A 15,516-nucleotide genomic window follows, 5' to 3' on the forward strand; every position below is an offset into this window, starting at 1 on the left:
CATCGTTGAGCATCTTTCGTCAGATATGGCACGAATCATGCGAGATACAACACGGACAATAAACGCTAAAATTGTGGCAATAGCGATCACATCGATATTCTTCCTTTCCAGTTATTAGGTTAGTGCCGTTTGTTTCTAAAGAGCCAAAATACAGAAATTATGTTCCCATGAAGTCTAGCCCCAGTATACTTGGCCGTAGTAGACGTGGTGCCTTGTGATGCTGCTCGTGTTTCGATCCATGGTAAGGCTTAGGAGGTTAAATGTGTTGCGCCGATGAGTGGGACCGGTATAAATAGCAGTTTAGGTTAAACCGCTCGCCATTTGCCTTCTATCTTTCTCACAAGTTCGATGTGTGCCTTTCGGTTATGGTCGGTACTACGTTTCGACAAAGTACGTCACCGTTTCATCCAAATTACGTGATGTACGCGTCGTCAGCAGCTGCAGATAGTACTAAATAAGACTTTATCTTATTAGGAAACGTTGGTGCTGTCTGTCATGGTTGAAAGACCCATCACTTATAAAACAGAACGCAGAACAATTTAACATACTTGTAGACATACAATGGCACAGTTTCTTTTAATACAAGAAAAGAAAGTAAAGTAGAACGACGCCATATTAAAAAAAAGTGATCCTTTCGACCGAAAGGCGCGATAACAATGGCGCAAAGCAAGGTTCGCAGTTTTCTCGGTCTTGTAAATTGCAGTAACCTTCTTGCTTAATAATTAAATTACCAAACGTAGTATCTCGTGCGCGGAGGCAAACAGACACAGATCTCTCGATGACCACGAGCATCGGCTGTGAGATGCTGGCACGACGAAGGTCTCGGGGAGGCGAACACTTTGTCGCGCTACCGTAATTTGAGATTATCCGACTTCCAAACTATAGACGAGCGGAATTCTAAAACACGCGAAGCGATCAGCTATCTCGGCTCTACCAAATTGGCAAACGCCCCAGATTACATCCAAGATAGGGCGCGCAGACCGCGTACGCCCTTAGTAGCGCGGATAGCCTTCCACAGCCGTGGTCGGGCTTGAGACGAAAACGCGCCCTGGACTCCAGCCCAGACACAAACCAATCGTCTTTGCTCACCCTCAAACTCTTACTCGCGCGCGGGGCGTGATAGATCTTATCGCACGTGAACTTTATATGGACCTTTCGGCGACGCCTAGGTCAAAAATTCACCCGGTGTATCAATATGATTTCTATTTCAATAAAAAAAAGAAAGAAAAAAGATGGCGGTTTTCTTCTGCCGTAGCCATATGCTGGGGCGTGCTTGCGATACACACTAAATAACTCTATTTCGGGTTCACCTTGTTCCCAAACAATAATTGAAACGTGTCTTGCATGCACTCTTGAACGCGGCGTCGCCGATACTTTCAGGGCACGAAACGCATGCGCGTATGAGCGTGACACAGCGCTCCTGATAGCAAAATATATTGTGCATTGTTAACGATTGAAAGAACACGTAAGATAGATTATTTTAACTTTTTTGTCAACGGTACAGCCAGTGTCCGCTCGCATCCAGGCCTTGGGCAGGTGGGGTTACACAAACAGAAGTTTAGAAAACTAATACAGCTGCAAGGTAATAAATGGAAAACATACATTATTTAGGAACAACAGAAGCCCAAAAGGGTGTAACGAATTTTTACACTGTCACTTCTGGACAACAAATTTTCCAGTAATTTCGTCGTAAACTAGAGAAGTGAGCGTGTGGCTTAATCTGATCAGTGAACCCGGCTCCCTCATTGATTCAGAATTTGGTGCACAGCAGCAGCACACTTTTTGCACAATCAAGGTAAGCCACCATAAGCAAAAGCAGCGCACCTAAATGCAGTAATTTCGAGTACTATGGCAGTGTTCACAGTAGGCAACAGACTATAATTTTACATCGGAGCTGTATATGTGACCCTCCCATACATTTTTTTTTCAATATCCGTACCTCAAAACTCCCGCGCCCTCAACGAGGAGACAAAGCAAACCAGTAAAACATGTGCTGACACCTGGCGTAGCATGAGTAAAGCTGTGAAACGGGCGGCAGGTAGCAGCGAAGATCGTGCCTGAGAGGCTGCCCGTAAGGGGCGGGCTCGACAGGAAGATGGGTGCCGCGAAGCGGAGAATGCGGCGAAGCGACGCAGGTACCACGCCAGTAAATTAGACGAGCACAAGAGTGCGATGCGAAATTTCAGAGGGACTTTCCGTACAGACATTTCGGATTCAGTAGCGCGGTGTGTGACAGACTGTGCTTCGGGAATGATTTGGTGGTGATTGGTAACGTTCGAGATGTCGCGAAGCGTGAACGTGATGTGGTTTTGACAGCTACCCCAGCTCCTAACTTAGCCAGCTGCTCGGTTTGGCTGCGCCGAGGGGGTGTTAATGGCCGTAGCGCCCATCGATCATTTGGTGTGGCAGGTAGTCGCTAACAAGCCACCTGCTGCATTTCGGCGCCTGCGCGAAGAACTGAATAGGCAGTTAGTATGTTGCGTGCGCTGGTATGGCGAGGCCGCGTGTAGTGCGTACTACCGAAGAACAGCTCCGCAGGTAGCCCACATTCACAGAGTGGAATGGCTGCGATTTTCGTTTTTATGTGAAGGTGATGGGATCGACACATTGGTACGTGCAACATATAGAGTAAAAAAGAAACAAAGTTACATCCCAGTAGCTAGACTTTCCACGCGTTCGACACACTCATGCAATCCGACAATACACGGAGCGACAGGCAGAAAACCCGAGAACCCTTTGGAGTATAACAATAAATCTTGTGAACAGCTGGAGGGGGAAAGCACGAGCTTGACATTGCGTTTTTTTTTCTCTAGAAGTTTTAAATTGGCTTTTAAGGATATACCGTTGAGATATTTCGGTTTCTTCTATCCTCACAATATTCAAGGAAGTTAAAAAAGTACGTTTCATAGACGGTGATTTCAAACTTGTCTAACCCTATGGGGCCTGTTAAGGGGTCCTCTATTGCGTGTTGACGTGGGCTAGCTGTTACAAATTAGAGTAGAAACAGACGTTTATATTTTCGATACGGTAATGTGAACGTGTTTGGACACTCTTCGCAATGTGTACGCGCGTGCCAGTGATCTTCTTCTTTCTGGGGTTTTACGTGCCAAAACGAGTTCTGATTATGAGGCACGCCGTAGCGGAGGGCTCCGGATTAATAATTTTGCCCACCTGGGGTTCTTTAACCTGCACTACAACGCAAGCACACGGGCGTTTTTGCATTTCGCCTCCATCGAAATGCGGCCGCCGCGCGTGCCAGTGATCTAACCTCGAACCAGTAGACGAACGAAGTCTGGCCCATGATGCGCCGGAACTCGCGGTGCCGCACCCGCTTGTCGCGAACCGTGTCGGCAGCGTAGTTTAGCAGCAGCCACACCAAGCCCAGCTCGAACGCGAGGGCGCTGTAGTCCCGGTGCACCACCGTTCTCGGGCCTTTGTTGTCGTTGAAGGAACGCGTGCGCCAGAGGTAGCTCGGGTCGGGCCGACCCAGGGCCCGCGCCATGAGCCGCAGGTGGCTGTCGCCCAGCAGGCACACGAGCGGCACCACGTAGTCGCGACGCAAAGGGTAGTAGCCGCGCCGGTCGTCGCGGTCGTCCAGCAGGTACAGCCGGCTCGTGTTGTAGCGCAGCGTGTAGCGCAGATCCTCCGGCGGCTTGTCGTCCTGCCAGGAAGGGTGGGTGCTTAAGCAGGACGCTCAAATACATACGATGACTGCCACTGAACTTGACCCAATAAAATTTCACGACATGCCATGCACTGTTACTTAGCCGTATTGCATAATTTTTATTGTGTGTTTGATCGTTGTGAATTGCCAATAAATACTTCGATTATTACCGTAGTCTGCATGAGCTTGTGCATTATCGCCATATGATGGTGCTCTGTGCATTAACTACTTTTTATTACCCTTATTGTTTCGCAGTAGCTGCACTCTGGTAGAATGCTCTTGTTTTTCTGTTTTGTCTTGTTGTTATTGCGACTACTGGTTTGTACTCACTTGTATGTTTTTACTTGCGTAATACCTTCAACTCATGGCCCTTTAGGCTACTGAGAATATATAGATAAATATATAAATGAATAAATACGTGAAATAATTAGGCAAGTAAATAAATATTTGATTAATACATACTGGGGTTGGCTACGGTTCCGTGTTCTCCAAAAAAAAGTAGTGTGTCAATTTTTTGTTCCTAATTTATTTTTCCGGCATTGAGTTTTAACCGTAAAATGGTTAGTGACATCACAGATGGAAAAAAATAAAAGGTTATTATTATTATTATTATTATTATTATTATTATTATTATTATTATTATTATTATTATTATTATTATTATTATTATTATTATTATTATTATTATTATTATTATTATTATTATTATTAGATCTGAGATGCTGAATGGCAGCCTGCTGTGAGCATGTATTTGCGCTTGGATGCAAGGAGCCCCGACTTTTCATGTTGACGCTTTTCACTCTTGCCAACCAAGTAATCATAGTTATTTTGTGTACATTTGTCCAGCCGCTGCAACAAAAACGAAATGTGTTGCTGGGGAGAGATACGCAGATGAGCCGCGGAAGCACTTGCAAATGTAGCGTTCGCACTGCGGCTACTGCGGCGGATGAAGTGAACAATTTCAGTGATCGTAACACGATTTGGCCTATCTTGTAAAATTTCGGTATATTTGTTTGGCCCCCTCCACCCGTATGATGCTGTAAACAAGCCTCATTATAATAGCGTTTTACTATTAATAGCATTCTCTCAGTTGCCGCATAGTCCCACCGCCGTATGGCACTGTGAGCTTGCTAGACACTATACAGAGACATATAGAGACAACCAAGTACAAGTGGTATGGGAAGGTTGAAAAGGTAATGAAAAGGTGGTAATTCACCAAGGATTGAAGCAGGGATGCCCTCTGTCACTAGTGTTGTTCACGCTTTACATTAAGGGTATAGAAAGACGACGGGGAAAACAGCGAATTAGGTTTTGATTTATCCTACATGCGTAATGGACAAATGGTGCAACAGAAGGTCCCGGGACTGATGTACGCAGACGACATTGCGCTACTAGCGGACAATAAAAAAATATTTACAGAAACTTGCGAATATCTGTGGGAATGCAGCGACAAATCTAGGCCTTAAGTTTAGCTTACAGAGAAATCAAGAATTATGATCTTTGATGAAGAGACGAGTAACTTCGTGGTGTCAATTCAACAGCAAGTAATACCCATAGTGAAGCAATATAAGTACCTCGGCGTACACATAAACGAAGGAACCAATTACTCAAGCAACCACCAAGATAATCTGAAGACAAAGGGGAAGCGGAATGCAGCAATAATGAAACACAGAGCACTGTGGGGCCACAATAAGTATGAGGTGGTGTGTGGAATCTGGAAAGCAGTAATGGTGCCAGCGCTAACATTCGCAAATGCCATTCTATGCTTAAAATCGGATAACTTGTCGGGTTTGGAAGTTAACCAAAGATCAGTAGGCCGGTTGGCTTTGGGAGCACACGGTAATACCACAAATGAGGCAGTGCAGGGTGACATGGGTTGGGCCTCTTTTGAAGTCAGAGAAGCACAGAGCAAAATTAGTTTTGAAGAAAGGCTCAGGAACATGGATGAAAATAAATGGGCAGCTAAAGTGCGCAAGTATCTCTACATGAAAAGCGTGGACACAGAATGGAGGAAGAGGGCAAGAAAGTTGACAACCAAGTACAGGATAATCGAAACTGTAAATAGACAACCAGGAGTCATCAGAAAGAAAGTGAGAGAAATAGAGACCGTGAATTGGATGCAAAGAATGGAAACAAAAAGTACAATGGAGATTTACAAGAATGAGAAGAAAGAAATTAGAAGGGAAAATCTGTACGATAACACAAGGGGCAGTGCCTTGCTATTTGAGGATCGAGCCAGTTGTCTAAGGACGAAAATATACCGAAGCAAACATTCGGAACTAGAGGAGGCATGTGTGTGCTGCAATAAAGATCCAGAGACCATTTAGCACATCCTAATGGAATGCGACGGGATCCACCCAGCGAGAACTATAGGTGACGTGCAACTTCCAGAAGCGCTTGGGTTTAAAGTGGAAGGAAACATCAACAGGTCAGTCGTAAAAATAAGGAAGAGACGATCAGAGCACTGGTGGAAAAAAAGCAGGGAAGAGATGGATACGACCCGATCTCTTAAAATCATAGGTAGCGGTACAAGGTAAATGTTTGAAAAAGAAAAATAATAATGAGAGATATACTAAAATGCTAGATAAAGAACATGTATAGTATACCTGATTAAATCAACCAGGCTAGATGACTATTTGTCGCCGCCCCGTTTCTAAGGGGATGCCAATAAATCATCATCCTCAAGACTGATACTAAACAAAGATGTGTTATTCTGTGCATTGGACACAACCACATGGTTGAACCGCAGGATGAGCAGCAATGCAGTACGGCAACTAAATTAGTTGGTCAAATATTCACACAAAATAATTGTGGCGGAAACCATCTAGCGACTCAAGTGAACGTTAATGCGATTAGCAACGAAGCAATGCAGAGTCACGGCGTATATTTAATGCCGAAACGCATCGTGTGGGGAACGTGTATGCAGACGGGGCTGTCACGTGTCTCAATATATATGACGTGGGTTGAATTCCGCCCAACACCGGATAAATTAGAGATTATTTTTTTAATTACAGTGCGGCACATGCCGAGTGGAATATACCTAGTGACCGAAGTTGGCTCGGCGGATAGTTGCGAACCTGGGGAGTCATGACGTAAGGCTGTTCGAAACTTTTCTATTCCATTTCTGCAATCAGCCCTCCACAATGGGTCAAGGCATTTTCAGGCCACCCACGCTTCGCTTGTCGGTCACGCGACGTCAGAAAAACTGCGAAAGCCCCTCATCTGATATGACGTGTGCACACTGGTTAGGCATGATTAGACCAAACTAGTGAAAAAAAAATTATTTCTCATTTTACGCCTTATTTACCGCAAGCCCTCCGTAATTGGTCAAATGTTTTCGCGCTGCGCCCACTTCACCTGTCTGTCCTGCGACGTCAGAAAACCACGAAAGCTCACCGTGTAAATGATGTGTGCGCAATAAAGATGCATTATATGCTGAACGAAACTGAATTTTTCTGAAAGGCCGGAGGCTTCCCCGTTCCGAAACGAATAGTAAGTACATAGCTGGCCGCTGATCGCTATGGCACTGACTACTCTTAAGCGCCGGATAGAATGTATTCATTTGCGTCTAATAAACATTTTTGCGAAGTAGTATAACGTTGTCGAGCCCTGTCTGCATGCTCTGTCAAGTTTTCTTCGCTAAGGATCTGTTTTAGCTGCATGTTTACGCTACCGTTGCAGGCCGCCGCGATTTTTCACCGAACACCAAAAGCTATGCAAGATGAAGCGGGCGAATTGCAGACTCTGGCAACACCCTCCTCATCGAGTTATCTAATTTCACTAGGCTAGCCCGGCTCCACCAAAAACTCTTTTTCTGTATGCTCCTCGCCTTTGGTCAAGCCAAATAGGTGAGAAAAACCTGTCATTGGGGCAATGCTATTCCCTTAGAAAGCAAACATAAGTGACCTGCCATAAACGAGGAGAGCGTTTCACTGGCCTGTTCAAACAACTCTGCGAGTCATCGCCGAATACTTCCGTCGCCGGTTACGCAAATTTGACGTAAGTAGATTGGAAGAAAAACAGACTGTAATAGTTTTCTTTTCTTTTTTTCTGTTATAGGGCCCCAAGTTCCTTCAGCAAAGCAGCCCGATGCTTCTACCCGTTAGACCACGGACTACGCAGTGACCCCAATTGGCGGAAAATGGTTGGAGATACACATATAGACACAGAGAAGCGCATGAAGCATCCTAAAAATGATAATCGCACTAAAACGGGATTTCAGCATTGAATTAGAACCCTCATAAGTACGCTGAAGTTTGTGAAAGTAAACCCGAGGACGCTGAACTGATATATGAAGAATACGTTACCCCAGGAAAGATTTACGAGGCCTACATTCTTACACCGCCCCTCAACAGCTTTGGACATCGCAAACAGACAAGCGCACTTTGTAGATCACGTGCTGGCAATCCTGTCTGCAAGGTATCCAAGCAAAGCATTGCACAAAAACAGCTGAAAATTGAGAGAACAACCGGCGCACTCGGTCCGGGGAGACAATACTTCCAGCTGGAGAGTCAAGGTTACACGCACGAACGCCTCTATGTAAGAGGCACTGCCCGCAACGTAACCACTCAAGGTAGGCACTTCGGTGAATCGTCCAATGCGGAACGCTCAAAGGTGCCACTTCAAGTGCACCGCATAACAAAAAATGAAACAGGCAAAAAAATGGGAGGTGAGGCTAGTGAAGTAAATGTGAAGCCGGTCCAGTGCTCCAGTATATACCTTTTATTCGGGTTGTAACATATTTGCGCCAGCCGCCGTCATCACCCTCACGCATTTGAAGTTTACCAGACTTGAAATCACTAAGCTACGTCGTCGCTAGACTCCTGCATGAGGCTTATGACATTACTGAACACAGCGATCACTGCGGTTGGTGAGCCAGTGTGTTAGATGCAAGCTTGGTGCTAAGGTATTGCCTTTTTGCCCTGTGAAGTAGTAACATTCGATAGAAATCGCATCAAAACATCCAGCGGTTGCTTGTGGGCGCACAATTTCCGTAAGACGGGTGAGTGCGTCATAGAGGACGTGACGAACAAGACCGATACAAAAATCAGTTCCTATGCTCTTTTTTGTAAGAATAAAAGAAAACGTGCTAACGCCGCAATAAGACCTCGCACCGTCGTTCTACATGCTTGGACAATGCGCTATATTGAAAAAACAGCTATATAATCCAGCATCGACACAATTGGATCGAACGCTCGCGCAGTCAGCAAACGGTAACTCGGCGACTGGACAAGTTAAATTCACTGTACGGTATCTTGTTATTGCTAACCAAACTATTATATTCGCGGGTGGAAACCTCGTCCAACAAACGAGGTAGTCGCGCATTGTATCATATAACAATTGGAATGCCTGTCAAAGTAGCCAGCACTACTTATTTGGTACCAGAACAGTACCAATGCTGTTGGAATCGTCATATCTTTCGGAACTACTAATTGCTGCTAAACCACAGCTCAGAACTACGGTGAGAATGCAGCAGTAAGGTCACGTTAGTGAAACCAATTTTCAGAAAGCACAAAAAAAAAACTAATCTCCGAGGCTGAGTCTAGGGTCCAACGCGCGCGCACACATTGCACTGGCCGCTCCGTCCACCTCAAAGCCACAGAAACTCTAGCCATGCTGACTTAAATAACTTTAGTACGTTTCACAGAACCGTTTCTCACGTAGACGATGCCACGTCATAATAAATAGACAACGCGACGCAAAAGCAGCCACCAGAAACTGCTGCTGAGCTTATATACTGTTACGATTGGCGCTTAGCATTGTTGTGCCCGGCTGCCTTCTCGACACAGAATGCCTCATCGGCAAACCCGGAGTGACCAAGTATGCATACCGGCGAGCGTGCAGCCATGAAAGGCCATTCACGCTGCATCGTCTTTTCAGCGCGAAAGCTCTGGCGACGAAATCTGCGTCACGTCAAGATGATGGAGAAGTTATTCTGCGTCGCGTGTTCGTGTGAGCTTATGAATGAGTAGGGTTCTGTGAAGGACCCCAAACTGTGAAGGGGTCTTCGGCCTTGTACCACCGGTAAATTTCTGCAAAGAGCCTACGCAGGCGACTTCGTGGGAACAGCGCCGTCCCCAGCTTCCCATCAAATTGCATTTGCATTGCAAAGAGGGCGGGTCGAAGCTTGGTCACCAGATGCGGAGACATGCGGTGTAGTGCGTCATCAGGGGCAGAATTTTGCGAATAGTTTGACGATTGTGACTGGCCTAAAAGAACAACTGTGAATTCCCCCCAGGAAAGAAAGGGGGAAAATGAAGTGCTTAAAAAGCAGGCCTTCAGTGCTCGTGCGGGCTCGTACATAAAAAAACCATCAGCATGTAAATTTGTAAATAAACCCTTTTTGGCATCTCTTGGACGTCTCCCCGAACCTCTTGATCACCCGGCACTTGGCGCATCACCCGCCCCATAAGCCGTAATGACTGCTCGGGCTTGAGTCGAAACAACTGGTGGTTGACAGCGATGGGATGGATCCTGCAGCCAACGGCAGTCCCATCAATACTTAGCATACAACACGGAGCGCTTGCCCAAGCCCGCATGCTGACTGCCCATAAGTAGCACCACTGCGTACATAATATGGTGGCGCCCATGAAAAACGGTCTGTAGGAGAAGGCAGCGAAGGAATGTCGCTTGTGGACGCTGGCTGAGGCAAAGGGTGAGACATCGTCTGATGGCAGTAAAACCCGCCGTGGTTGCTCAATGGCTATGGTGTTCGGCTGCTGAGCACGAGGTCGCGGGATCGAATCCCGGCTACGGCGGCCGCATTTCTATGGGGGCGAAATGCGAAAACACCCGCTTACTTAGATTTAGGTGCACGTTAAAGAACCCCAGGTGGTGCAAATTATTCCAGAGTCCCCCACTACGGCGTGTACGTCTCATAATCAGATCGTGGTTTTGGCACGAAAAACCACATAATTTAATTTAATGGCAGTAAAGCTCGCTTTCTGGCAGTGTGGCAACATGAGCATTGGATTTCTGCTATCACTATTATTGAACCAATTTGAAAGTTTTTTTCTTTTTTGCTAAGACGCGAGGAACATCCAGTTCGACGAACTAACGCGAAGAACATCCATTTTTGCTAAGGCGCCGTCATAGAACATCCAGTCAATAGTACAACGAACTAAGACGCGAAGAACATCCATTTTTGCTAAGGCGCCGTCGTAGAACATTCAGTCAATAGAACAAAACAAATTCCACGAAATCCTAGTGAAGGGCCCTTTAAATCAGAATATCTGTGAGAGAAAGTTATGAACCACGCAGTCAGCGACGTAAAGAAAATCGGAACGCGTTCTTTAGGAAATAGAATTGTAGGGCGCTTAAGCTTCGTCTTTAGGAGTGGAACGGAGATACCATTTAAGGATCCCTGCCTGTTTCGCAGGCTTCCCGGCCACTGCAGCTTTCTTTTTTCTCAACTTCGCCTCGGTGCGCGGCTACCGAGGATTCTAGCGCCATCTTGCTGGTGTTTTTGCAAGGAACAAACCGGCACGCGCCGCTGTATGAATGGTAGAAATGCTGGAAAAGGGGTTTGTGTTTGAGCTTCCGCGTACGACAATTATGTTTTCTCGTATATTCAAATTACAATCCGCGCTATCACGTCTGTAGGTTGTGGTTAAGTCATACTTTAGGATTTTTTGACGCATTTCGCTTTGCGAAATTTAATAAGTTCACAAACGCCTCTGTGCCACGCGGAGGGCCTGCCTGGTTGGGTTGGTTCGGGATGACTTTCTCGGCCGCGGACGGCGGCGCCAACACCTACTCCGATTTTCTGCGACAGGGGGCCTTTAACGGTATTGCGTTAGAAAAAAAGACGTCATTACAAGAGATACCGTTGTAGCTGATGCTAAGCTGAGATTAAGAGAAGTAGTAGAATCTGGCAGATCATGTAGTGCGCAATGCAGATAAGCGGTGGTCACTATGATTAACACAGTGGCTGCCAAAGAAAGGGAACGAAGTGCCTAAGAGGACGAGGTGGTATGATGACAATTCAAAATTTTAGTGCTTACGGGAAAGCAACCCGATCTGTGCGACCAAGATTGTTACAGATTTTCATGGCTCACTTTGGTTGCATCACATTATAGAAAGCCATGGAAGAAGCGTAGGGACAGCCCCGTGAGCAGCGAACGTCGGAGAATGTCTAATACCGCGCGATTGTTTGCTAGAAGTCTCACTGGTGTATGTATATGTGCGCTTACTCTCTGTTTAACCGATTTTATCATTTCGAAAGCCTGGGGCTTTCAGTCTCTGCCCTCCGTTCCAACGTGACAAAGTGTGACCACAGCGCGTCTGCACGTCAGGCGATTGAACGTGCAAGTCAGGGGCGCTTCTGCGATTTAGATTTGATATTGGTGTTTATTTCTTTCAACGAAAGGAAGCCAAGGCAAAAGGCGGAAGGCCGGACTGGGCCTTGGCTCCCTGTTACAGACACTGATCATGGCTGATTCTATAATACTGATCATAGCTGCACGGGCCGTGCTCCTCATAGCTGTTCAAACGTTTTGATCTTGTATGTCTAATCCCTCGTTTATCGTTCTTCTTTCACCACTGTGATCTCAAATGCAAAATGGTGACGTTGCAAACTCTGCAACATCACCAAATCGCCCAGCTGGCTTGCGTGACCGCAGTTATAAACTTGTCATCACTAGCATGGAGATGTGTCAGTTATTTAAATGCTAAGCCGCAATAAAAGACGATCCTTACGGTTCTGCGCAGGTTGTCGAAAACGATGATCAGGTCAAAGGCGTCCGAGTCGTTGGCCTTGGTGCGTGTGAATTCGGTCACGGCCTGAGGGTCCTGGAAACCCACGAGTCCCTCCACCGGGCTGAAGTCGCGGAACGTGGCCTCCATGAGACGCATCGAGTAGGGTGCGTGTGGCGCGTACGCCACGCGTCGGAACACCAGCTGCTTCTCGACCACGGCGCACGGCCAGTCGAGCAGCTGGACACCGCTCAGCGGCACGTCGCGCAGCCGGTCCACGAATGGCGGGCCCGTGGTCAAAAGGAGCACGAGGCAGAGCAGCGGTCCGAGCAGGCACTCGGAGAGCGATAGCCAGCCTTGGCGAAGCATGGTGCGCAGGCACAGCTCCTTCCACACGACCGTCACCAGCTGACTCAGCGTGCCCATTTCGGCCTGTTCCGTGAACAAATTGTTAAAAGCACCGCATTACAGGGAAACCCACGCAGAATACGCCAAGCTTGATTACTATATAAAGCTTGTTTAACAGTGAAGCTGTTAGCCTCTAAGTGGTCGGGATTTTTTGTGGCGTGCTCACCCAATAAACGGCAGCTGGAAATGAAGTTTGTATTTAATTCCCGCGTAACAGAAATATGTTTTCTAGCATATTCGAATTACAATCCGATGCTGTCATGTTTGTAGTTTGTGTGTAAGTCGTACTTTATGAATTTTCTGACGCATTTTATTTTGAGAAATTCAATGACTTCGATAACACTTGCGGTAGGCAGAGGGCCTGCCTACAAGAATGAGAATGTATGCTTTGCTAACGGTACCGCCACCTAGCAGCCGCGGCCACGCAGACAGACTTCAAACAGCAGCTGGAAAAAGGCATCGTCTATCACTTTCCCGTTTATTCAAATACCATTACGAAACTATCAAGTCTGTAGCTTGTGTATAAGTCGAACGCAATTTACATTTAAAGGATTAATTAATTCCATAAGGCACTTGAGCCGGGCGGACGGCCTAGAAGAGTGAGGATGTATGCTGCACTTCCGCAGAGGTGAGTGCGCGCGTGACGTATGTCGCTTCTAGTTGTGGTGCTTGTGTAACGTTGTCTAACGTCAGTTGGGGTGGTGGTACTTGTCTAATGTCCGCACCAGCTTTGCTGTACATTCACTTTCATAAGGTGAAATGGAGACGGATTTCTGTTTTTTTTTTTTATTCAGTAGGCATTTCAATTATCTCCAGTGACAGCGCATTTCCACCTCTCCAAGTTTGGAGACGCATACATACCTGCACATCAAACCGCAATGGCTAGTTTCTAAATAAATTCAGTGTACTGGCAAATCTGCAAGTTTATAAAGCCAGACGCGTATTGCAGTTATGAAAGCTAATGCCAATAACGATGCGCAGTCAGGCAGGCCTAATTCACTAGATTTTGCATATGCAATAAAAACATTAACTTTACTTAGTCCTAGGAATGCGCCAAATGTGATTTCCGAATTATAATCGTACGGCCAGTGCATTCTGGAGTACAGCATTGAAATTTTTTAAATAAAAAGTCAGTTTTGCCCGATAGGCGAAGCATCGATTGCGATAGAAAATTAAAGGACAGCTATACAAAGTAAGGATAGTAGTTTATCAACCGTATAAACTTGTAAACATACGCACACTAACTAAATTAACAAGCATCGTTTCACGCGCGCACAAGCAAACATGAACGCATCTAACTCGATGACCGCGGAAACTACTTGTCAAAACGCTAGAGTGAGTCAGCACAGCAGAGAGCGAATTCAGCTTCGTGCCGGCGTTCACGTCAATGCGATCTTAGCCGCGAAAACACAGGGAGGACGAACTCTGCCCGCGCCTCAAATGGCTTTCAACATCCTACATTTCCTGAAGAAGTGCAATCGGTTATTACCAATCTGCGCGCCACAATCCCGGGTTTAGATAACATTAATGGTGATGTCGTAAAATTAATTAGTCCTTTAATGGCTCCTGTGCTCTCTCACATGTTTAACTTGGTATTTAAGACTGGAGTGTTTCCGCAGCAGTTCAAGGAAGCAAAGGTATTGCCTGTCTTTAAAAAAGGGGACTGTAAGCTTGTCGAAAATTACAGGCCAATTTCCGTGCTTCCTTTCCTAGACAAGGTTTTAGAAAAAGTAATTGAAATCCCCCTGAGTAAATATCTCACAAAGTTTCATATTCTCTCTGATTCTCAGTTTGGTTTTCGGGAGGGGCTTTATACTAATATAGCTATTGTTAACTTCACTGACACAATTAAAAGATGTATTGATAATGGAATTTATGCTGGAACTATTTTCGTTGATTTTACAAGGGCTTTTGACTTCATTGACCACAACATACTTCTTATAAAACTGGAGCATTATGGCATAACTGGACCAGCCTTCAACCTTTTACGGAGTTTTGTAAACAATAGGAAATAATGCATTTCTATTAATGGTGCTAACTCCGACCCAACTGCCATTAAATGTGGCGTTCCTCAAGGCTCTATTTTGGGACCGATTCTCTTCTTAATCTTCATTAATGATCTCCCCCAGTGTCTATCTTCTTCACAGTGCATATTATATGCGAATGACACCACCATTACTTCTTCCCATACTAAACTCGACAACCTAATATCCGACCTTAAAACAGATTTAACTCTCTTCATAATTGGTCCTCTATAAATAAACTAACTCAGCAACCTTCAGTTTGCGGATGGACATTGTCCTATTCAGCAGCAATGGAGACGAATTACAACAAATGATTGAGGACCTTAATCGAGAAAGCGTAAGAATTGGGTTGAAGATGAATATGCAGAAGACAAAGATAATGTTCAATCGCCTGGCAAGGGAACAAGAATTCATGATCGCCAGTCAGCCTCTAGAGTCTGTAAAAGAGTACATTTATCTAGGTCAATTACTCACAGGGGACCCTGATCATGAGAAAGAAATTTACAGAAGAATAAAATTGGGTTGGGGTGCATACGGCAGGCATTGCCAAATCCTGACTGGGAGCTTACCACTGTCGTCGAAAAGAAAAGTGTACAATCATTGCATTCTACCGGTGCTAAAATATGTTGCAGAAACTTGGAGGTTAACAAAGAAGCTCGAGAACAAGTTAAGGACTGCACAAAGAGCGATGGAACGAAAAATCTTAGGAGTAACGTTAAGAGACAG

General features: G+C 45.7%; 1 protein-coding gene across 1 annotated transcript in view; it reads right to left on the reverse strand.

Annotated features, from left to right (window-relative positions):
* LOC119456585 (uncharacterized) overlaps nucleotides 1–12,784 on the reverse strand; it is a 35,235-nt gene extending 22,451 nt beyond the window's left edge. Inside the window, exons 1-2 of the mRNA XM_037718415.1 lie at nucleotides 12,362–12,784; nucleotides 3,269–3,661 (exon numbers count right to left, since the gene is read on the reverse strand). Of these exons, the coding sequence (XP_037574343.1) occupies nucleotides 3,269–3,661; nucleotides 12,362–12,784 (816 nt within the window). The remainder of the gene's footprint in view (nucleotides 1–3,268; nucleotides 3,662–12,361) is intronic.
* Nucleotides 12,785–15,516: the final 2,732 nt, after the last annotated feature.

This window comes from Dermacentor silvarum, chromosome 6 (genome assembly GCF_013339745.2).
Source record: "Dermacentor silvarum isolate Dsil-2018 chromosome 6, BIME_Dsil_1.4, whole genome shotgun sequence".
In the NCBI taxonomy this organism is placed as follows: domain Eukaryota; kingdom Metazoa; phylum Arthropoda; class Arachnida; order Ixodida; family Ixodidae; genus Dermacentor; species Dermacentor silvarum.